This window comes from Solanum pennellii, chromosome 3, assembly GCF_001406875.1.
Source record: "Solanum pennellii chromosome 3, SPENNV200".
NCBI classification, from domain to species: Eukaryota; Viridiplantae; Streptophyta; class Magnoliopsida; order Solanales; family Solanaceae; genus Solanum; species Solanum pennellii.
This window is the reverse complement of record NC_028639.1, coordinates 54,269,969-54,293,552: the sequence shown is the minus strand read 5'-3', so window position 1 is coordinate 54,293,552 and position 23,584 is coordinate 54,269,969. Positions and strand designations below refer to the sequence as shown.

General features: G+C 33.9%; 3 protein-coding genes across 5 annotated transcripts; 2 read left to right on the top strand and 1 right to left on the bottom strand.

Annotated features, from left to right (window-relative positions):
• Positions 1 to 1,022: 1,022 nt before the first annotated feature.
• LOC107014953 (RNA-binding KH domain-containing protein RCF3) lies at positions 1,023 to 8,057 on the bottom strand. The gene is made up of 8 exons (XM_015215084.2): positions 6,984 to 8,057; positions 3,215 to 3,700; positions 2,741 to 2,989; positions 2,143 to 2,403; positions 1,866 to 1,945; positions 1,686 to 1,794; positions 1,467 to 1,593; positions 1,023 to 1,361 (listed from the first exon to the last, which is right to left on the bottom strand). The coding sequence occupies exons 1-8, from the start codon at positions 7,656 to 7,658 to the stop codon at positions 1,342 to 1,344; spliced, it is 2,007 nt and encodes a 668-aa protein (XP_015070570.1). The 5' UTR covers positions 7,659 to 8,057; the 3' UTR covers positions 1,023 to 1,341.
• Positions 8,058 to 15,114: 7,057 nt separating this feature from the next.
• On the top strand, positions 15,115 to 19,099 carry LOC107014613 (protein PLASTID TRANSCRIPTIONALLY ACTIVE 7). 2 transcript variants are annotated; one of them, XM_015214592.2, is made up of 4 exons: positions 15,115 to 15,267; positions 15,388 to 15,441; positions 15,537 to 15,599; positions 18,572 to 19,099. In XM_015214592.2, the coding sequence occupies exons 1-4, from the start codon at positions 15,214 to 15,216 to the stop codon at positions 18,902 to 18,904; spliced, it is 504 nt and encodes a 167-aa protein (XP_015070078.1). In that variant the 5' UTR covers positions 15,115 to 15,213; the 3' UTR covers positions 18,905 to 19,099. The 2 variants fall into 2 exon arrangements, with proteins under 2 accessions (XP_015070078.1, XP_015070077.1); XM_015214591.2 differs by having other exon boundaries at positions 15,525 to 15,599; positions 18,572 to 19,096.
• A 237-nt stretch (positions 19,100 to 19,336) lies between these two features.
• Positions 19,337 to 23,091, top strand: LOC107014612 (protein phosphatase 2C 57). Of its 2 annotated transcripts, XM_015214590.2 has the most exons (11): positions 19,338 to 19,790; positions 20,165 to 20,293; positions 20,396 to 20,498; positions 20,610 to 20,720; positions 21,169 to 21,248; positions 21,364 to 21,417; positions 21,651 to 21,767; positions 21,859 to 21,913; positions 21,999 to 22,031; positions 22,119 to 22,165; positions 22,816 to 23,091. In XM_015214590.2, the coding sequence occupies exons 1-11, from the start codon at positions 19,456 to 19,458 to the stop codon at positions 22,937 to 22,939; spliced, it is 1,188 nt and encodes a 395-aa protein (XP_015070076.1). In that variant the 5' UTR covers positions 19,338 to 19,455; the 3' UTR covers positions 22,940 to 23,091. The 2 variants fall into 2 exon arrangements, with proteins under 2 accessions (XP_027771353.1, XP_015070076.1); XM_027915552.1 differs by lacking the exon at positions 21,999 to 22,031 and having other exon boundaries at positions 19,337 to 19,790; positions 22,816 to 23,064.
• The last annotated feature ends 493 nt before the right edge of the window (positions 23,092 to 23,584 follow it).

Genomic DNA, 23,584 nt, shown 5'->3' with positions numbered 1-23,584 from the left:
TATATACTTAAAGAATTAAAAAGAACATCATCAATAAATTTAAGAAAAAGTGTACGACATTTCATTAGGAGAGAGATAATGTTTTTTTTTTGTGTCCAGTGAAGAAAATAAGTAAAGTTGAGTAATATTATAGTCCTAAAACAAACCTAAGTGATATTATTAGGTAATTTCTCGAACATAGGTGACTATCTAAGAAAATTACTCAAGGTGAAGTTCAAAATAAACAATTTTGGATTCATGATTTTCTACTTCTTTACAAGTATGTCTTATTTCTTGCCTTATCTTTACTTAATAAAGTAGGTTCGTTCAAAAAATCCCAATGCCATTGGGACATATGTTCCACCAAAGCTTTGAAATATTTATTACTCCATCTGTCCCAATTTATACGACACATTTTATATTTTGAGAGTAAAACAATTTAAGTTTGAGAAGCGTCGTTCAAAAGAAAAAAGCATCACACTAAGTTCCCGCTATGTACATATCCGAGGAAGAGTTGAACCACAAGGAATCTTATGTTTCTTACCGCTCAAACTTATGCAACTTTACCAGTCATATCAATGTTTTTCCCTTCATCTCAGATAAAATCTGTCCAGTTCACTAGGCTTACGCAGCCTATACTAGACGCAAATATTCGGTATGACATAAGTTACGAAAACATGTTGTTTTGATGAAAGATGACTTGCATCAAATACCAAACACATCTTTCTCTTGGGCTAGTAAGTTCCATGTAACTCACAAGCCATCAACTCAAACATGACAGGTTATTTTACACCACTGAAAACGAATGCATTCTTCGTCCATACAGAGACTGGCATAGTAGCATACTGTACAGATGCAGTATTTCTTAGGTGGGGGGCAAAAGAGGGTTCCGTTAGGGAGGAGGCTGAGGTTATCAATGCTGACCAAAACAACCACTCCCCACAGAACAAGTTTTGCAAGTTTGAAGCTCACACAACGTAAAGGATGCTGTTTGCTCCCCACCTCCTGATCGTCACAAAGGTACAATATAAAGAGAAAAGAGGAACAAAAAAGAAAAGGCATTCCCTTTTTGTGAAAAAATAAGCACCAGCCTGAGTTTGCACAAAGGCTTAACTACATTCCTGTACAGTGCAGGACTGTTGATAGTACATTCCAAATACAACACAACAATTTGAGGTATTAAGCATTACATATAACAATATGCACCGATTTATATTGTACATTCTTACTTGTCAGTGCCTCGCGATGGCCTAGGATACCCTACTATAGCGGACACTTTTAGTGAAGTCGGCCTACAAAGGAAAATTGCAAGGCACCTCCAGGCTTGGAGCATTACTTGCCACGCAAACTTGTCACAGCGTTTCAGGGGCCATCTTCTAGAGCTGAATAATGAAGCAAAGAATTAGATTACTTGTACTAGCACACTCTTTTTGTTCTCTTAACTCCCAATTTCAGGGTCGACCTGAACAGAGAATAAAGATACTTACTGCTTAAAATAAATCCTTGAAGCAGGCTTTGAGCTCTCTCTGCTTGCTCCGGAGTGCCTGATATCTGTATGATCTTATCTGTTACCTCAGGCCTATCCTCAATCAATTTAACATTTGCTCCTGACAACTGTCAGCAATAAAAACAATATAACTGTGCCACTTGCTTTAGCCAAATGTAATTTTGAAATGAAGTGGGTGCATTGAAGAAGCCAAACTGACCTCACTAATCTGAGCAAGCTTATTTCTTGATTTTGTTATCAGTTTGGGCGCTGCATGTGGAGGTATGACAACTTCCAAAATACTTCTAGTGACCAATGTTACATGCATTCTGGAAAAAGAGAAAGTTAGGTTCAAAGACAGCAAACTAACATGGTTTAAGATAAATTAGAAAACTATTACCTATTCAATCCGCTCGGAATATCTTCACGACGCTCACTTTCATTTTGCTTGGTTATTTCACTGGCAGATGCCCCAGTTTCCTACAAAATAAACACCTTTTTAGGAAATATAGCAAGGGTTCATTAATCCAGGCTATCCTGCTAACTTGAAATTCCTCTGAGACAACTATGACTATTTGGCATACTAACTTTCCAGCTCATTAGGATGTCACATTAAAGACTGGGGATTAGAAAATTTAGACTCATCCGGAAACAAGCAAGAAAAGAAATTAACTCACTTTTACTGGCTGTGCGATTGGTTTTGCTGGTGTATTTTGATAGATCGAAGTTGGAACATCATTCACACTGTAGTTCTGTTGAGATGGAGATGTGTTATTGAAAGAATTTTTGTCTGCTCCAATAGTACTCCTAGCAGGGCTTGAGGCAGGTATTGCTGGTGAGGGTATATCCTTTTGAAAGAAATCCCGATAAGTAAAACTCCGAAGCCTCGATGTCACTTCAACAAGAGCTTCTCTAGCTGCTTTGATCTCTCCAACAATCTGGAGATATGAAGAATTACATAGCATGTCCAGAAAAAACATAAGCCCAACAATTGGAGCCCAGACTACTCGATCCAATGATTTGAATTCTCTTAAATAAACTTATACGCAACAACCAGGAATTTATACTATGACCGTAACATTTAGGAAAATTAGTAGCAGCTGATAAAATTTCAGAGACAACATTCTCCTTGTTGCACACTCTGTGTAACTTGCAAAAGGAATGCACTGCCCAAATATGCACCACCTCTGGTACACATATCAACTAAAGAACATGAAAATCAAATTAGCTACCTTTTTATCCTCATATTAGAAGCTTAAAAGAAAATTGACAGACCTGTATAACTTCATCAGTCCTTGACACACATGGTGGAAGTTCTTCCTTTGGTAGAATCTTGACAGTAGCACCAGTTATTTTCTGCATATCAGATAATAGTCCATCTCTTCCTCCCAAACATTCAACTTCATCTGTTTGCACAATTAAACGAGTTGTAATAACATTTTCCTTCTCCGGAACAAGATCAACAATGCGGGTTTGAATATGCAAAAGAGCTTCCTGAGCAGGAAACAGCTCATCATCTGGACCCTAAAAGACAAATGTGAACACCAGATATCTTTCAGAACCTTTTAAGCAGCATCCTAGAAAGATCATTTTATGAGGTATAGGGTGTAACAAATTTCATATATGATGCTAAAAAGAACAAAGTTAATGGAATCCCATTCTAGAACAAAAAACTCAAATTAGAACTTTCATAGTAAATAAACGGCAATAACTTACTGAGACCTGGACAACAAAGAGTAGAGGGAGTACCTCATCAGATGAAATGATTATGACCTGTTCATCTGAGCCGGCAACGGGATTCAAAATCTTCACATCCACACCAATCTCATTCTGAAGCAACTCTATAATTCCATCTGATTCCCCAGCAACAGTATCAACCTTGTCAACTGGACATAGAATTCGAAACACAAGATCTTCAACGTACATGACCTGCCCATTATCATTGTTGGGAGCGATTCCAGATTCAATGGCATATCCAGATGAGGATGAGGAATAGTTGTTGCTTCGACCACCACTCATACCAGCAGGCAGCCTTGATCCAAAAGCAGACCCATTTTCAGACGGCCTGCGAGCTGTACTGTTCATGTGGGGAATAAATTCGTCATCAGGAGGGAGAAACCGTTCAGGAGAATGTGGCCGACCAGGAAAGTGACCCCGATCACGATGCTGGCTCTCTCTCAAGCGTGAGGAAATAATTTCTACAGCCTTTTTCACAGCATTTACTTCCCCAACAACCTGCAAGCAAAACAAGTCTCAGACATAACACATAATGCTGAGCTACTAATGATTGCTTTCAAGCAGGCAGTAATTATCTAATACAATCCACCACATTTATACATTTACCACAAGCAAGTCCAATATAAGGTATACCTAAATATCATGATTTATATGACTCAGAAATCATCAGTGATCGGACACAAGCAAATAAGCTTACAAATCAATAGCAGCAGTTCCACTATGACAATCTATAATTAGAAATCTCCTCTTTGTAATACATCAGAAGGAAAAATTTAAGTGCATTGTCTGAGAATTACCTTAATGGCAGCAATATATCAGAGGAACTATAAGGAAAGGCAAAACAATCGCAAGCACAATATCCTTTTAGATGTTCAAATGAAGGCAATGAACTGCATAAATGTATCAATTTCCATATCTCTTTGATTTTTTTCAAAATCATCACGTGAACTTCAAGAGGAAAAATTATATAGTCCAAGATGCAAATGTTTTGAAGGTTTCAGAAGGAAAATTGAGCAGGATATGCTCCAACATAGAGATGTGCCATCAAACCAGAAAGTTCGGTATCTGCATGATCGCCAGGAGATACAAGTTCCTAAAGGAAATCAACAGTTAATTTGTTCTAATTGCTTTTAGAGCAAAATTTGTTAATGATGATTCAAATTTAAATTACACCTTGTTAAGCTCTCAGCTGAATCATTAGACTTAAAGCTCATTTTGACATACATATTGACCTCCGACCAATTGGTAAAGACTGGACATCAAATACTTCATTTGAAACACCCATTCAAGGTATTTCACAGGTCAAAGCCCATACGACAGAGGAGTAGGGAAAAGAGAAATCAGGCATCCTGATCGTCTGTTAATATGTACATACACTAGGACTAATATGCAACTAACACTAGACCAATGTCTATTTCAGAGATGAGTATGTGCGTCAGTGTGTGATATCACTGATATGCACTCCAGCTGATTCTATCATCAGCTTGTTGCTATGCCTATGCCATCATCACATTTATAAAAAAGAAAGCACCACGTCTTTTCAGAAAAAAAAAAGAGCCACTTTCTGGATGCAAGCTCCAATAATGACATAACCAAGGCCTCAGAAATTTTACTGTGTTATAAAATGCTATAAATGTTACAGATTCTGCTTTAGTGCAACCTAAAATAAGTATCTCCATCCTTCCATCACACCACTTCCCTTCAGAACAAAAGAACAAACCAGAGGAAGATCAGAGATAAGGACATATTGTGTATATATATATATATAGAGAGAGAAGATTGGATCTTCAGAAACACAATCAATCGCAAGAGAATCAACTGAGTTGATCCATTAACAGGGTTCATTGAAGAGAGAGTTGTCTAAGACAGAAAAAAAGAGAAACGAAATTCAAATTTATTGAGGACTAAATGCGATTACTTAAAAATCACAAATCATTAATCACACAGGGGCAACATCTAAGTTGCTTGGATTCTTCAGTTTTGGTGCCGTATCCGTGTCAACACGACATGGGTGTGGGATCCGTCCAGATATGGTCAATCGATTTTGGGTACTTTGACCCAAGTCATTTGAGAAATTCAGGACAGATCTAATGATTTCTATAATCAAAACAAAAGTTATAGTGAAATTGAAGAAAAACGAATAACTCGTATATAGCAAGTTTATTGAATAGCTAGTATATAGCAATTTCCAAGTCAGTCATTTTCCTTGTATCTCCTTCTAGGGTTCTATATTTTTCCCTGGATACTTTTTACGTTTTCCACATAGTATCGCACTATTTGTAGATTTTTGAATTATTTTTACCCGAACCCCCTTAAAACTTAGATAATGAAGGATCTGACCTCTAGATCCACACCCGTATAGAACACCCGCTCACGAGTCCGAGCAACTTAGGACAATAATACCATCCAAATTACTGATCAAAAAAGAATCCTAAATAATTAAGCTTCCCATGAATTATCTGGTTCATATCCAGCATGTGAGAGACTAACTTTTTACCAGAAGGGGTTAATGAAATGTTATTCACCCTTCTTGACAAAGCAACTGAACATAGAGAAGGGAGATACCCTACTAAGTAATATTAGACTTAGATGAGCTTAATGGAGTGACATGGACGATTAGGATTCATATAACCAAGACCAATTCACTTGGAATTGAAGTGCAGTAGTAGTCGTAGCTATTTATAGTCTATAGATACACTACTCAGCATATAGCAGAAAACGATTTGGGTTGTCAAATATAATTACAACCTCGACGGGGAATCTTAGTAGCTCAGTTGGGTTGATTACCTAAACTTTCACCTTCTTGGTGAGGGTTCGATTCCCCACATCGTAATCCCCTACCCCATTTTCCCTACCCCTACCCCCAGTTTATTTTATAAAAAGTAATTACAACCTCAGCGGGGAAGCTTAGCAGCTCCATTGGTTGGTTACTTTAACTTTCACCTTGTTGGTGAGGGCTCGATTCCCCACATCGTAATCCCCTACCCCATTTTCCCTACCCCTACCCCCAGTTTATTTTATAAAAAGTAATTACAACCTCAGCGGGGAAGCTTAGCAGCTCCATTGGTTGGTTACTTTAACTTTCACCTTGTTGGTGAGGGCTCGATTCCCCACATCGTAATCCCCTACCCCATTTTCCCTACCCCTACCCCCAGTTTATTTTATAAAAAGTAATTACAACCTCAGCGGGGAAGCTTAGTAGCTCCATTGGTTGGTTACTTTAACTTTCACCTTGTTGGTGAGGGCTCGATTCCCCACATCGTATTCCATTCCCCCACTTTCCCTTCCCTTACCCCCAATTTTTTTAATAAAAAAAAGTAATTACAACCTCATCCCAGTATTAACAAAACTCAGGAAAATAAATATAAGTGCTCAAAGATCATGGCTTAAAACATTAGGCATTCACTAAAGTGTCATTAGTCATTCATTATTTAAGCCATTTTGATTCAGATCTTTATCATTTTTGTATCTGATCTGAACTCAGGTATCATGAGTCTCATTGTTAAGTGAATAAGTGTTCTTTTCTACTTAAGATACATGTTACCACTCCAACTTCTTATGCAATATCAGATGATTCCTAGCTCCAATGGTAGAGAAAATTTTCAAAGCTATCTTTGTGATTAGTTTCTTTCTTTCAGCAACTATATATGTGCTTCAAATAATGGTATGGTTCTGGGTCACTTTATCAATAAGGATGTACAAAGTCACGGTATAAGGTCATGATTTTTGCTGGCTTGAAGTCCAATTCAAATTAACCTGAACAAGGGAATAAGATGTAAACCTGAACAATCTCCTCTGACATTGAAACGCAACGCGGCAAACTGTGATCTCTGGGCAAAATTCTAATATGTGTCTTAGTCTCAATCCTCATTTGCTCAATAATTTTCCCTCCTTTCCCTAGCAAACATCCCACATGCATTCTAGTCACCACCAACCTTGTTACGGCGCGATTATTCCCACTAACACCTCTCATCCTAAATTCCTCCTCCATATCCATCCCACCATTGTACCCTCCTCCACCACTATCACTATCCAAAATCCTCTCATGTATCATCAGCAATGCCTCCTGAGCTGGCGAAAACGCCGGCATTCTACCATCAGGATCCCTCCTCCGAGTGTCCGAAATCTCAATGATACGTTCATCATCTCCTGGAATCAGTTCATGTACATTCACCCATGCCCCAGTATGCTGCCTAATCGCCTTAATAATACTCCCTGATTTCCCAATAACACCACCCGCCTTAACATCGTGACATAAAATCCGGTAAGTAGTAGTAACCATAAGTGCAGGGTCCTGCATTTTTCTACCTCCTCCACCTCCACCGGAAACAGGACGTCTGTGATGAGCCGTCGGTGCATAATGGTGAGGGTTGTTGTACCTCTGTTTAGTCCTGGGTAAGTTCTCGGATTCATAATCCTGGTCGTAATAGTATCTCTTAGATCTTGATCTGTCCATTTCTTTTGGGGTTTTCAATACTATATCTCAGTGAATCTCGGAAACCCCAAATTTACAAAATTAAGCTATTAGCGTTTAGGGTTTTCTTCACAATTTTTTCCAACACACACACACCACAGCAGCACAGTTCAGTACAGAACAGAGTTCAAAAAACCCTAGATCAACTTGCCATAATCAAGCTTTTCTTCATCAATCTTGTTCAATGTGTTCATCATTTTTAGCTTTATTTTTTTTTTCTCTCTGCTTTATTCACTTGCTGTACGCAGCTTTTTATAATCTTTGATAATTGAAGGTATTTTTGGCGGTGTGGGACCCAATACAGTGGTGGCCGTGTAACTCACGTTCACCGCTTCTGACGTCGTCGTTTTGTTGGAAGAGTAGTAGTAGTAGTACTTTTTTTATCGACTATCTTAGTTTTAAGGAAAAGACGGAAGGTTCCTTCTTTGTTAAACTTGCCAGTCAATACTCATATCTGTTTGTTAGCTGAACTAATTACTTTGGCCCATAACCAACCAATAAATATATATATGTATGTACTATAATATGAATTGTGTAGTGTCTACTACTACCTTCCTCACATGATTTTTGCCACTATTTTAATTTATCAAAGCGTCTTTATATTTACGAATTATGATAAATAATGCATGCTAAAAAGGTTTGAAATGAAATAACGTGAAAGAAATCTTGTTTATATTATTTATTTCTTGTTAAAGAAGATTTGAAGAATATAAAATTACTCCTTTGATCAAGGAATAAATATATTCAATGTAGGTAATGACTTAACAAAATTAATTACTTTAAAGCTAATTTCTTAATAAGAAGACTTAAATCCATTTGTTGAAATTCATATTTATTTTTGTTTATACAATTCATTCTTTTAACTTTTGAGGTACAACATGAAATTATATAAACATACCTTTATATATATATATATATATAAAAACAATATATTTTAAATGAATATCTTACACAATATAAACAACAACTCATTAGCTCATAAAAGATAATTTTCATTTAAAGTATTTACTCCCTTTATCTTAATTTATTAAGCATTTTCGATAATTCATCATGGTTAGTGATATTATACAAACTACAGCGAATACACATTGAAAGACCAAAATGGTGAATTGGAATATTCTAGAGGGAAATTCATATGTACCTGTATTTTGTAAAATTCAGAGGATTTCAAGAATCCAAACTTACTCATTTGATCAAGAAAAACAAATATTGACCAATTTATGGTGTTAAAAATTAATAATAACATAGCTACTATATTTATACATCTTAAATACTCATTTGATCAAGAAAAAAAAAAAAGATGACCAATTTATGCGTTAAAAAATGGGGAACTTTCACATATAGCCACTTAAAAATAGCTAACTACTCTCCATAGCTATAGTTTGATATTACAATTCGTAGCTACATGTTATAGGAAGAGAGAGGTGAGGGAGACGGGGAGAGAGAGGTGAGAGAGGGGGGGGAAGAGTGGGAGAAAGGTGAATTGTATATGTATATCGGTTAGATAATTGTATATTATGCATATGCATTTGTACATATGGCAAGCGTTAGGAGAAGGAGGAGAGAGCGAGCGAGATTGGGAGAGGGAGGAGAGAGGCGAGCGAGATTAGGAGAGGGAGGAGAGAGGCAAGCGAGAGAGGGCAGAGAGTGGGAGAGAGATGAATTATATATGTATATAGGTTAATAATTGTATATTGTACATATGTATTTGTATTTTCTGTCGCATTATACATATACAAATGTGACCAATACAAACTTGAAGTCAGCCCACGTAATTAATGTATAATATTAATCGCGAGTGATAATTATAGTAAATTATAACTATTATGAACAATTAAATAAGTACTTGATATACACTCTTAACGTACATACAATATACATTTTTAGATGATGGTTCCTCTTCTATACATATATATAAGTCATATTTTCATATGTATTGTACTTACTTTTTAGGAATAATTACTGAACTACACAACTTTACTATACCTATTCTCAATATTTCCCAACTCTTTTATAAAAATTTAAAAATCCCTTTTTTACATCCAATGATACTTAACTTACATTTTACATTGGAAATCAAAACTGAAACTTTCCCACCCCCAAAAATTTCGCCCAAATTTTTTGCCCCTAAAATTTTCGGATAAAATTTTAAAGTAAATTTGAAATTCAAAAAAATCCAATTCCCATTCATCCGCTTTAGAGTTCAGAATTAGTTTATCTTCTCCAGTAAGATTTCTTCCCTTTTTTTTTAAACTTTTTTGTGTATCTAATGTTCTTCCTTTTCTAAAAAATTTATAGTTTCTTTTTCAGAATCGAAAGTTTCAAAGATTTGAGTTCTAAATCGTTGCACGACCCTATAGTCATGACAAATATAAGTTCTAGCAAGAGATCTTCTTCAAAGAACAGACATGCATCAACTTTGAAAGACCCAAAAACCCAAAGAAAAGGGGTAGAAAGGCGGCACCTCCGATTATTCGACCAACACTACCTACGGTATCTACATTTGTATCCCTATCCATCCTGATTTTTGTATCTTTTTCATTAGTTTGATGATTGCTCTTTTTCATTTAAGTATCGTTTATTTCAAATTTTCATTGCACTCATGGAACACAAATTTTTTTTGATACTTTTACGTCTTACACATAAATATTAATGTTTCATAGATAATATTTTAAGTATCAATTTATTATTTTTTGTTACGTTATTTTGTTTTCTATTTATATAACGACAAATGAAATATTTAGGTATTTGTGTATCTTTTGTGTGTGGACAAGAACATTAACGTATCTAATCTATTTAAGTTGGATGTTTTGTTGATATTTAGTATAAAATTGCATGAACATTAATGTATCTATAATTATTGTTTAAGTATCATATTGATATGTAGGTTTTATTTAGTATCAATTTTCATGAACTTTAATGTATCTAAAGTGAACAGAAATCACTAGGAATATTAATTTTTGTGATGCTTTTTTAAGTATCAGTTTGATTATTTAGTATAAAATTGCATGAACATTAATGTATCTAATACTATTGTTTAAGTATTATATTGGCATGCAAGTGTTATTTAGTATCTAAAGTGAACAGAAATCACACAAGGAATATTTATTTTTGTGATACTTTTTTAAGCATCAGTTTGATATGTTTATATAACGACTAATCAAATTTGAGTATTTGTGTAGCTTTTATGTGTTGCACATGAAAATTATTGTATTTAATATAGTAATATGTTTAAGTTTAAATGTTTGGTTGTTATATAGTATCAAAGTGCATGAACATATATATATATATGTAATACTTTTGTTTAAGTATCATATTGGCATGTATGTTTTATTTAGTATCACTATTCATGTACATTGATGTATGTAAAAGTTAATAGTGATACTCATTAATGTAATGTTGTGTAACATTCTTCTTGTTATTTAGTATCAGTTAAACCACAAACATGATTATATGTCGGTAATAGTATAGAAACTGTTTATATCTGTTGGAGATTGATAAAAATTATTTATTTAATTGCAAAATATGATTTATGTAATTAAACATATTCGAAGGAATGCTCTAAAGTTTGGTCCAACCTACAACACCATTTATAGATTTCCATTGGGTATTGGTTGTGGTTGTTTTAAAGAAAAGGTTGATAAGAGTGTATGACTCAACTATGGGGCCAAGGAAAAGAATGCATTCCGTAGAGATAAAATCAGTTATCTGTAATGCTTCCAAACTATCGACATGATAGTGGTTCGTTTGATAAAACGGAGAGAATTAATTGATTGTTATTGGAGGCGTACAAAAACAAGGAAACGGGTGAACTGTTGGGTCCACAACATTCCTTTGCAGTGGATATGTTCAAGATATTACGAAACAACAAAGTGATAGCCTGTTAGTATTGTAAATCAATTTATTTACTTAGACATTCAATTCTTTTTTTAATGTATCTTCATTTTTTTTGCAGGGATTGTAGAATGTATGTAGCTGCTTATGCAGAATACTTGAGTGACGAAATCAACATTCCATCTGTTAGTTTTCAGAGTGAATATCTTCGCAACAGATACAGAACATTGTTATGGAAGTATGGTATGGACAAAGTCAAGGCTGGATATGTTAGTGATACCGACGATACTGCAAGGCCAAAGAGTGGTTACACTACACAGGTAAAAGGTGGATTGGTTAATTTAGAGTAGTTAGGTTTATATTATGTTGAAGTTAAGTTAATTAGTATTTTGTTTTATAACTTGTCCTTCCAGCACAATATTAATAAGTAGTTATTAATTTGAAGAATTCTTTTTGTCAAGAAATGTATTTCAATTTCAATTTTTGTCTCCAGATATATAATTTAATTAACAATAACTCGCTATAAATTAATTTTGTAAAAGTAATATATACACAATTATTGCTGATACACTATAAACTTTGTTAACAGTATGCATGATACTATATTTACACAATTATTACACAAAATGATACAAAATAATTAACTTAAAATGTTTAGTATTTCAATAAACCACAAAGTCTGATACAATATTATCATCAGATACACAATATTCATAGAGTTATTAAGTTTATGATACACATTTTATTATCAAAAATAAATTTGTGTATCTTTAACAATTAATACACAATAATGTAATTAATATATTTAGTATCGTTCAACATGCTGCAACATATAAAACTCTATATATATTTAGTATCGGTTACAAATATGTATCTGATAACAAAAATTTGTTATCAGATCCATTATACTTTTACCGTTTTATGTAAATGAGACTATACAAATTATCAATATCATTACACTTGATATAATACAATCAAAATCGATATATTTAGTATCACTACACATTTTGTATCTTGTAACATTTACATGAAGTTATAATCACATAAAATGAAAAAGTTCAAATCTTATTAGCAAATTAAAAATATACAGAAACATTATTACACATGATGCATAAAACAACAACAAACAAATAATCATCAAGACTCTTTTGGAAAGAAGGTACATATTTTATGTTGTGATCTTCTTGTCCACAACGTCCACAACAATTACTTTTTGTTGCTAGAGGATACATTCTGAATCCTACCTCATGTTTCTTAATTTCTATGTACAATTTCAAACCCATATCAGTCTGAATACACAAAGGAGACGAATTACCTTCAACTACATATCTAATCTCGATATTTTTTTTTCAAGTCATCAACACCCAACTCAGCCGCAATTGTTGAAATAAGATTCATGAACGAAATATTTCTCCAACCACTATTCCATTACTTTTGTATCGCTCGTATATAACATCACTTTCCCATGTTCAACAATGTCTTAACAAGATCGAAATATTCATTATTTGAATCTTCACAAATTGCGTTCCAGAATTTTTTTAAGTCAAGCTTTGCGTGTTTTTTCGAAGAACAAAGTGAAGGTTTGACAATTTGAAATTCACTAATGGCATCAATCAGTTAGAGGAATATGCAGATTAGACGCTAATTTTGTTAAACGTGGGCTTGAATCGTGGGACAAATTTTATCCCTTTTTTTACACTATAACTGATAACAAAAAATTAAATATAGAAGTATTTGTCCGCTCTAATTTAAATATCATTCCTCAATATTAAGTATCTGGATTCATATAAAAAAGGTGATTTTTGGTAAATAGATAAAGAGGAGGGATAGAAAGTAATTTGTCCATTAGACTATGTGTTTTGCCTAATTTTTACTTTTTTTTAAACACATGTACAAGTACGATTATAATTATATATTTTTTTCTTTTTCAAAATAAGTGTCGTTTTGGTTCATTTCAATTTTCATGCTTATTAAAAAAAACTATGATTTACCAAATTACCCTTAATTATACTTTCTTCATTTAAAAAGAATGGAACAGGGCCTAAAATATCTTCAAAGTATTGGAAATGGTACAAAATTACCCTCCATCCATCTATTGGCTCCAAAATACCCTTCCCACCCACCTATTGGCTCCAAAAATACCCTTGTGATCCACTTTTGGGTTCAAAATTGACCACTTATTTAATGGTTTTAAATTTAAACTATTTATATTTTTTTTAAAATACGTGACACTCAACTATTTGTTATAATTTAACTTATTAGTATAATTTATAAATCAATCCACTACCCAGTTTACTAATTAAACCCCATAAAATTAATAAACCCGTCAAATTACTAATGCAATAACAGGAAAGCTACTGCCAATGAATGTTTTTTAAAATTTGAGGCCAAAATATCTATAGAAGTAAATTATCATACATTCAAGTGCCTAAATAAAAATTACCGATAAATTTAAAAGTCTGACTATGTTCATCTTAATTATTCTTTCATCTCAATTATGTGATGTTACTTTATAGATAACTTTTTTTTTAAAAATGATATATTAAAGGTTTTAAAACAAATAATAAATATTTGTAAAATTATATTTTAAAATATTAATGCATGAATTAATTCGGGATGTACTACTTCTTTACCTTTAATCATAAATTTCGAATTCAAACTTGAAAGAGAATCCCATTGAAAGTGTCCTCTTAAATAAGCGGCTCAACTTAAATTTAATTGGGCTTCAATTCGGACTCGAATAATTTTGGATGTCCTTTTTAGGAATCTATCATTTCGTCGTGTTTTAGTAGTGTTTATGACGATTTTGATATTATAATTGGTTTATTAATTTGGTGGGTTTTAGTTAGTAATGAGTGGGTAGTGGGTTTGTTTAAAAATTATATTAATAAATTAAATTATAACCAATAGTTTAGTGCCTAGTATTTTAAAAAATATTTAAACAATTTATTTTAAAACCATTTAATAAGTGGTCAATTTTGAACTCAAATGTGGATGACAAGGGTATTTTGGAGCCAATAAGTGGACGAGAAGGGCATTTTGGAACCAATAGGTGGATGAAGAGTAATTTTGTATCATTTCCAATACTTCGAGGGTATTTTAGGTCCTTTTCCGAAAAAAATTGATTTATTTCCTTTTAGTCTATTTAAAAAAGAATGACATTTTTCTTTATATAGTAACATTTTAATTTCAACTTTCCACATGACATGTTTAAGGCCACAAAATTAAAGGATAATTTCGTACATTTCACATTACTCTAATTTAGGATCATAAGATTCAAAAGACTTATTTATTTTTTTAAATTTCGTGTCAAATCAAATCAGGTCATTATTTTTTAAACGAAGGGAGAAGTTGTTTATTAAAAATTGAGCACTATTGAAAAACATATTTTTAATATAAAATGTAATTTTTTAATAATTAATAACTTTAGTTTTCTTTTTTTTGGTTGTAAATCGAGAGACGGAGGAAGTATTGCAAAAAGAGGGCTTGTAGGATGTTATATTTGCGAAACTGCTCTAAAATTACGAAAATCAAGAAACAAATATGAATAACCAAGGCATAAGTGGAACATTTTTAAAACATCAGGGGTCTAACTGCCAATAAATTAACTTGCAAAGTTGAAAAAAAGAAAAACAGTAGGATATCATTTGCGTTATCCCCTTTCCATCGGAGGGAGAAGAACTCAATCGAAGGGCGAAAAACAATGGCAGCATCAACCCTGACTTTCAGTAGCTTTTCAACACTACAAACTTTCCCCGTAAGCTCCTCCTTCTATTTTTACTCTGTTTTATATTCGCCGGAATCTTCGCCGGTTTCCAGTTTGACTCTCCGTTCTTAATTTGTGAATCCGGAGAATGATAATTTGTCTTCAATGCAGAGAATTGCAGCAGTTGAAAATAAAAAACGCGTGAACTTGTCTATCCGGGCGCAGGTGACAGTTCTTCGTAGCCGTCGCTAGTTTATTTTCAGCTGTGATTTTTTTTTTTGCACGAGTGTTTGAAACTTTTGTTCTAGTTTGGTGTACAGAGTGCGTCGAATTCTAAAAATGAAGGCCGTGGAGAAAGGCGAATATGGAGGCGAAGAAAATTGGTAAGCTAAGGAATTCTGATTCGTGCTTTTTCCTGCTCGTTTCATTCTGTTTGTTTTTAATGTTTATTTTTCGATGTGCACCATTGAATTTACCGGAATTAGATATAAGAGTAGGATGTTTCGTACGTATTGTGCTTGCCTTGTATGGGCTATAGTTGAAAGGATCTAAGCTATATGCACAGTCGATTTTTGTAGTCAGTTTCACTGATTTTGGCAGGTTACTTACATCAAGTCAGGCTTGCTATAGAATCATAGGCATAGACAATTGTTTGTAGTTGGCTTTTAAGTGAGTAGATTTGCTTAAATATTCTTTACACCGTGGGTATATTTGGTGTAACTCAAGTGAAAACTATATTTGTGGTAGACATATTAGTTTATGCTTGATCTATTATTGTAGGCTGATAATACTTTTCTTCATCTTTGCTGTTGTTTTCGTTTTAAAGTTTGGACTTATATTTTCTTTAAGTCATTTTGGATGCCTTGATTTGCACGATAAATTTCTTGGTTAGTTAGTTTTTGAATTCTTAGAATTGTTACTTGAGATTGATTGTATCGTCTTTAGAAGAGGGATGATATCCACATTTGATCTGAATCGGACCCTTTTACTCATTTTATGTGCCATATCAAGCTAGCCATCTTTCCTTTTTGCTTGGGTTTTATGTTTTTATTAACTACAAACCACTGTAGGCAAAGTGATACATATTGAAACCTAACAGATCTCCCACATCAGGGGTTCAAGCTTTCTGTCAGTACATCTCTTCTCTCTGGATGATAATGCAAAACCTGACCCACTAGAAATTGAAGGTAGGAGAAATGATGATTTCACTGTATTGCATTTGCGTGTTGATCTTGTTTGGTGGACCCTGCAAGTAGATAATACCAAGTTTGGAGAGTGTACTGTTTTATCCTGACTAGTTGTATGTCCAAATGATTTAGGCTGAACACTAGATCCTGAGTATCTGTGGCTCGAGATGTCAGCTTCTGATTCAATAGGGCTTTGTATGTATGCGGCTCAGTTCTGACTGGGTTCTTTTTAATAGTTGATCATGTCCATGCTCCGATATTCTGGTTTTGTGGTTGCTGCAAAGGCAAAATGTTTTACCATCTGTATATCATTTTTGAGCAGTAATCTGAATTTAAGTACATGTCATTCCTTGGTAGATGGTTCTGTCTCGTGTTTTTACCTGCTATTAGGTTTTCGTATGAGGCCCCTAAGTAAAGAGTGAAAGCTAGCATATTCGTCATAGTTTAAGATTTTATTTGTTATTTCTTGATCTGTGCATGTCATCCTTGCCTATAGGCATGCTAATCTTCTTTATGTCATTCCAGTTTTATTTGTTATTTCCTGGTTGTTCATGGAATAATGATATTTTTAAGGGGTCCTTTTGCTGATGGTATAGGAAAAATTGATCTCAGTAAAATCTTGCGTTGGTCCATAGGATAATATAGCGTATGGTCAACCATATATGAAAAAAATTATCGCTTCATAAATAAAATGCAACATTTGGTTGGCAGTACTAAATAATACCTGAATTAAGTTATGCATGACTTTAATATTATTTATGCTTGATAGAATGTAAAATAATAGCACATGTAGTAGCAATGTAGAGATTAAACTATTTAAAGATAAATTGCCCTTTTAGACTAAGTAACTCATTTGTGACAATCTTTTCTTTACTAATAATCACTGTATAACAATTCTTTCATTATTGATCACATCATAAAGGATTCTTGCATTATAATCCTTACTAACCAATATGTGAACCAAACGTCCCCAACCTTTTTACCCATATTTGTCAAGGTTGAGTTCTTGAGACAAACTTGTAGTTGATTCAGGCTTTGCTAAAATTTTCTTTTTGTCCATCAAGCTTTATTGCACAACTTTAGGGTTTGTTATGTTTTCTTTTCCTCCACAAATTAGCCTTCATCTCTTGTTGTTTCTCACTTCATATAGTGAATCATCTCTTGTGGATCCACTAACATTTGGTGATCTTCTATGGTCTGACTAGGAATAGAGTGTATTTAACCTTGAAGGCATGCTTTGATGGTGAACAGCTAAGTTTATTGCCTAATCAAACATCTTTATAGTTCTTGAATAGAGGATATGAGTGATGAAAAAAGGGGATAACTCAGAGAAAGTTATGGAGAAAATAGAAATAGATATTTTCTTATGTTTGAAAACCTGAGTAACATATCTGTATATCTTAGCTTTGTAGTAATAACACTGAGCTATTACTAATCCGTGAAACTAACTCCAAAAGCTAACAGCTAGCTTAGGCTCGCTTACTATATATATTAAGTTAATTACAAATAAATACTTTGAATATTTTGACTTCAAAGTAATCAGTATAATCAAAATTATGGAACTCAAGATAAACTGTAAGTTATGACTCTTGAATTTTCTTTAAGTAATAGTTGAACTCTCAGCAATTCAAAGTACTACATGAACATGGAGTTTGTTATGTGTTTTCCAGTCAGTGACTATTGATGGACCCCTCACTCAGGACTTTATCTGTATGTGTACTGTTGGTTGTTGGATTTAATCTTTGTAAGGATGGAGGATGGAATCTTTAGTTCCAACATCTCTAAGCTTTTATGTGCAAGTGTGTTATGTAGCTTTTCTTAGCTGGTATTCTCTAGGCAAAACATTAACTTCTTACAAGCGCCCATAAGATAAACACAACAGTACTACTCCTTGATAATGGTTAACACAATTGTGACGAGATTGCTTACTTACGGAGAGGGGTATACTGAATTCCACTGTGGTTGACTTGTCATTTATAGAACTTTGTACCTTTATAGATTAGGATTTGAAAACTTCTAGCCTTTCTTATTTCTCTTTCAATATGATGGTGGAAGGGCGAGAAAAGAATCTAATCTTTATCGTTAATGTTAGTTTTGAATCATGCTGAAAACTTGTTAATCCATTACACTTATAGCCTGCTTGTTGTATATTCTAATTTTGGTTTCAGACAAAAAAAGATGAGACATTAGATGCCAAAATGGAAAGGATTCCATTCCTTGAGGAGCAAGTGAGGAAGATAAGGGATGGGGGTAAACTATTGACGATGGACATTCATAGATTATTACTGAACGAGGACAACCGGTTTGATTTTGTCAATGAAATCGCAGCAGAGGCCAAACAGTATGTCGAGAACAACCGAGATGAATATGGTGCAAAGAAAGCTATCCTTCACGTGCTTAGTAATCGCATGAATGATGCTGGTGTTTATCGCTCAGAAGCATACATGGACTCTGACCCCTTCAAGCCAGGCCCTGGATATTTGAAAGACGAACTACTGTAGATCATTAGTTAGCTATACTTTCTGTATTCATATAGCACTTCTCTAGTATATACACTTTCTACTGAGGGATTTAATGCCAAAAGATGAGAGTTAAAAAAATCATAGCACTTCAAAAAAATAAAAAAATACGATCTGTTTCTGCATTTAATTAGTCTTTAATTATTCATCGCAAAAAGTAGTACAATATTCTATGCAGATACATTTTCATTTCCATAGTAGCTAATTTCCCTTTTTAAGACAGATAACTGGTTTCATTGGGTAAAGCATTATATATACTCAAACAAAATTACTAACAGTTTTTGAGTTACTTAATCATTGGGCCACTACTTAAGGAAGTTTTCAGCCCAAATTCTCTGGCCCAGAAACCACAAAAAGTACCCATCTGGCTATCAACTAGTGGTCAATAATTGGTTAAAAATCAGTTATGGATTCTACCTTCCAAGTGTTCTTATCCTTGGTTAACCTTAACCAAGCAAATTTCTGCTTACTGGGGGGACGATCTTACACTAACTTCAGTCTAGTGAGAACCAAGACTCCCCCCTATTTCATCAATGGCCTTATCTAGTCCCCACTTGCAAAAAGTTCTTTTAAACAAAATTTGCAGTTACAAAATTACATCCAAAAAGAGCATAATACAGAAGCCTCTTGGAGGAGGTGGAGGTGGAGGTGGAGAGGGCAGAGGAAGATGCTGCTCTGCAATTGCTATCGACGCGCCAGCTCCTTTTACCAGTGTTTCTGGCATCAGATGGGGTTCAACTATGGTCCAAGGTCCGCGTGAAGAGATGGAAGATGATGCTGTTATCGTTCAATCGGATGATCTTGATGGCTTCACTTATGCTGCTGTTTTTGATGGCCATGCTGGCTTCTCCTCTGTCAAGTTCCTTAGGTATGTCAAAAATCAATAATTCTCGCATATGTAGTTGGCACTTTCGTTGTTGAGCTGTTGAATTGTGTGACTGTACTCTCGTCTAAAAGTCTTAAGCTTTAGGACTTTTCAATTGAGATGATCACACAATTCAATGTGATATCAAAACTGACAGATAAAGAAAGAATCAAACCTTCACATGAGGTGTGTGTGTGTTAATAATATGATTAAGTGTGTGATTCTTTTATATGAAGGATTATATGATTCAACATAACTTACAGAGTTTCCGTTTTCTTTAGAGTGTCTTTTACTAGATAGCGAGATTTATGTAGTTTCTATGTGCGATTTACTTTTGGAAGTTCTGCATAGTTGGATAACAGATGTACTATTAATAGGGAAGAGCTGTATAAAGAATGTGTTCTAGCTTTACAAGGAGGGCTGCTATTGAACAGAAAGGACCTAAATGCAATCAGGAAGGCACTTCAAGAAGCTTTTGAAAATGCGGATAGGGAACTCTTGAACCGGTAAGCTACTGCAGCATGTAAATGAAAGAAAAAAAAAAGAATCCAGGTAGTTTCATATTGTATTCTGTATGGAATTTTAGATGCTGTTTCTTTTTGGAAAAGGCTTGAGAGTAGCGAGAAGGAAGATGAATCTGGTGCGACAGCTACTGCTCTATTTGTTGGGAATGATACATTGATCATCGCACATGTTGGAGATTCATCTGTGGTAAATGAGCATTCATTTCCTGCTGACAATGAAATGCTTATTGTTAGTATGTTCTTCGAGATGGATATGTGTTTTTTTTTTAACCATTGGAATCCCTGAATGATAATGCAGGTGTTGTCCCGATCTGGAAAAACAGAGATACTAACCAATTCACACAGGCCGTATGGAAACAACAAGGTTTCTCTCCAAGAAATCAGAAGAATAAACGAAGCAGGTGGATGGGTGTGTTTCCTACACTTATACCCCTCGCAGCGTCCCCTAGAATAGTCGATTGTTTTATTCATCTACTTATATTCAGGATTCTTTCTTGAAATACTGATCAAAATTCTCAATATCTACAAATGCAAACAAGTAAATGACTTGCCAAAATAATATTCCCTCCGTTTCAATTTGTTTGTTTGGTTTTGACTTGGCACAGAGTTTGAGAAAATAAGGAAGACTTTTGAATCTTACTGTCTTAAACATGACATGTGGAAAGTAAAAATTAAAGAGTTGCCAACAAAGGAGAAAAAACATTCTTTTTGAAACGGACTAAAAAGGAAAGTAAGACAAACAAATTGGAACGGAGAGAGTATATGCAATAGAGACAATTATGAGTCCAGTATAGTTGCTTTCAGGATGAACATTAGTCACCGTGTGTGTTGACATTGGATGTATATTATATCTGCAGATTGTCAATGGAAGAATTTGTAATGATATTTCAGTATCCCGTGCTTTTGGTGATATGAGATTTAAGACAAAGAAGAAAGAGTACGTTCTTTCTGATTATCTGCTAAACTGATAGGAAGCATATGCTCTATTCATTTGCATTTCTTCGTTGCCATGGAAAAAAATTAACGCGTTCTTTCTGATCATTGCTTACTAGGATGCTGGAGAAAGGGGTTAAAGAACGCAGATGGTCTGAAAAGTTCATTTCACGGTAATTTCCATTTCTTGCTTGAGCTGCAAATCATACTGATGATAATGCTGCATTAGCTCATGCATCACCGAGAAGTACAAACTGTCAATTCTCATGTCCAAGATTTTAATTTTGACATTTATATAGCGTATTTGCCTTGGTAGTTTGAATTAGGGAACTCGACTAAGTAAACCATAGAGTACATCATTATGACTTCTTGCAAGTAAAAGCTTTGTTTCTGTTTACTTTACTAGGATTCAGTTCAGGGGAGACTTGGTTATAGCATCTCCAGATGTTTTACAGGTGAATCTTGGATCAGATGCCGAATTTGTACTATTAGCATCTGATGGATTATGGGATTACATGAAAAGGTATGGAAAAACAGGATCTTTAGACACTACATCCAATTGACTCTTTCAAAGATCATGATCTCATTAGAGTTTTTCGTCTTAATTTTTTCAGCGATGAAATAGTAGATTTCGTTAGGAACCAGCTTCGAGAGCATGGTGATGTTCAGGTAAGAAATATCATCTGCCTAATTAGCTTTGGTGCAATATTGTAGTACCATATATAACTTGCCTCTTTTCCCCCCCTACTAACAGATAGCATGTGAAGCTCTTGCACGGTTAGCCTTGGTACGAAAAATTTCTGCATTCTGTACTTAACAATCTCCAAACGCGCACACAAGTATATATACTTAGCTCTTTGATCTTGCATTTCAGGATCGACGGACACAAGATAATGTCAGCATTGTCATTGCTGATTTGGGGTATGCACTTGACCTTTTGCAACCAATGTACTTTTACTGATAATTTCAGAAACTTAAGGTGTTGGTAGGTGACTTGAGACTGAAATTAATAGTTCCTTTAAGGCTAGATAGTTCTTTGGGATAAAAGTGGACAGACTAGGATTTTGACCAACGGAAGTCAAAGTATAAAGAAGTAGAAACACGAAAAAACCAAAGGGATTCAACATCTATAACAGATAAATAATAATTATGACCTTTATATATACAGTGTTCCAGCGAAAAGAGACCAAATGAGAACCCCTTGATATATAGTCAAACTTATTTAGCTGTGATATTCCTTTTGATCATCATTATCAACTACAAGAAAGTCAATATAATCACAAAAGGAAATACAATAAAGTTTTTGATGAAGACATAATGTGATTACACACCATTAGAAAAGGTCATTAAGTTATAGTGGCTAAGCTTCTTTTTTTTTCTTTTTACATTTTTGTGTTTGTTAGGCAGAATTGCATAGATTTGACATTTTTTTCAGTCTTTTAGTACTTATAATATTGTGGTCTACATATCCACAAGATGTTTCTATTATACTTTTTTTTTCCTAACAATTTAGCACTTATATATTATAATGATTATATATTTACATTTTATTTATTTCGATATATCGATAGGAGGACGGATTGGCGAAATTTACCAGTAAAGAAACAGAATGTTGTGTTAGAACTGGGACAAGCTTTAGTGACAATCAGTTTTGTGTCAATTGGAATATGGCTATCAACAATGATTTTCCCTTAGAAGTTTGATAGTAATATTAGTTAATTGTATATAGTATTTTTATATGAAAAGGAACATAAAGTTTCAATTATGCCTTGTACATTTACCTGTCAAGGTAATTAAGTTATGTAGCATTTTAGATAGTATATTCTAAAAATATAAAAAATTCCAAATTTAACTGTTGAACTGTGGAATGAATAGTGAACTAACACTAAGGGTCTGTGCTGACAACTTTAATATATAATTCAAATGATCTTGGCCACCAGAAATATATATTTGTATAGAAAAAAAATGACACCCTTATAATGATAATTCTCATTTTAATGCTTTGTATATAACAAACATAACAGATAAAAAATAATGTACTTTTTTCCTATTTATACATCATAATTTTCTAACAAAAAGGATTCAATTGAACCCCTTGATGTTACATGACTCCAGCTATTTATATATGGAGGTGAAAGTCGATTGGTTTGAATTACACGTAAATTATTTTTTTTTTTGGAAAATCACTTGGATTTTTCTTGTACATCAATCATATTAGGTTTTAAAAGTTATCAATAATGAAAAAAGGTTTTCTTGAGTAAATATGTATGCAACTTCAGAAAAACGTGTGATTTTTTAACCCATTGAAATAACTTAAGAATTTGAATGCTAGATTTGTTC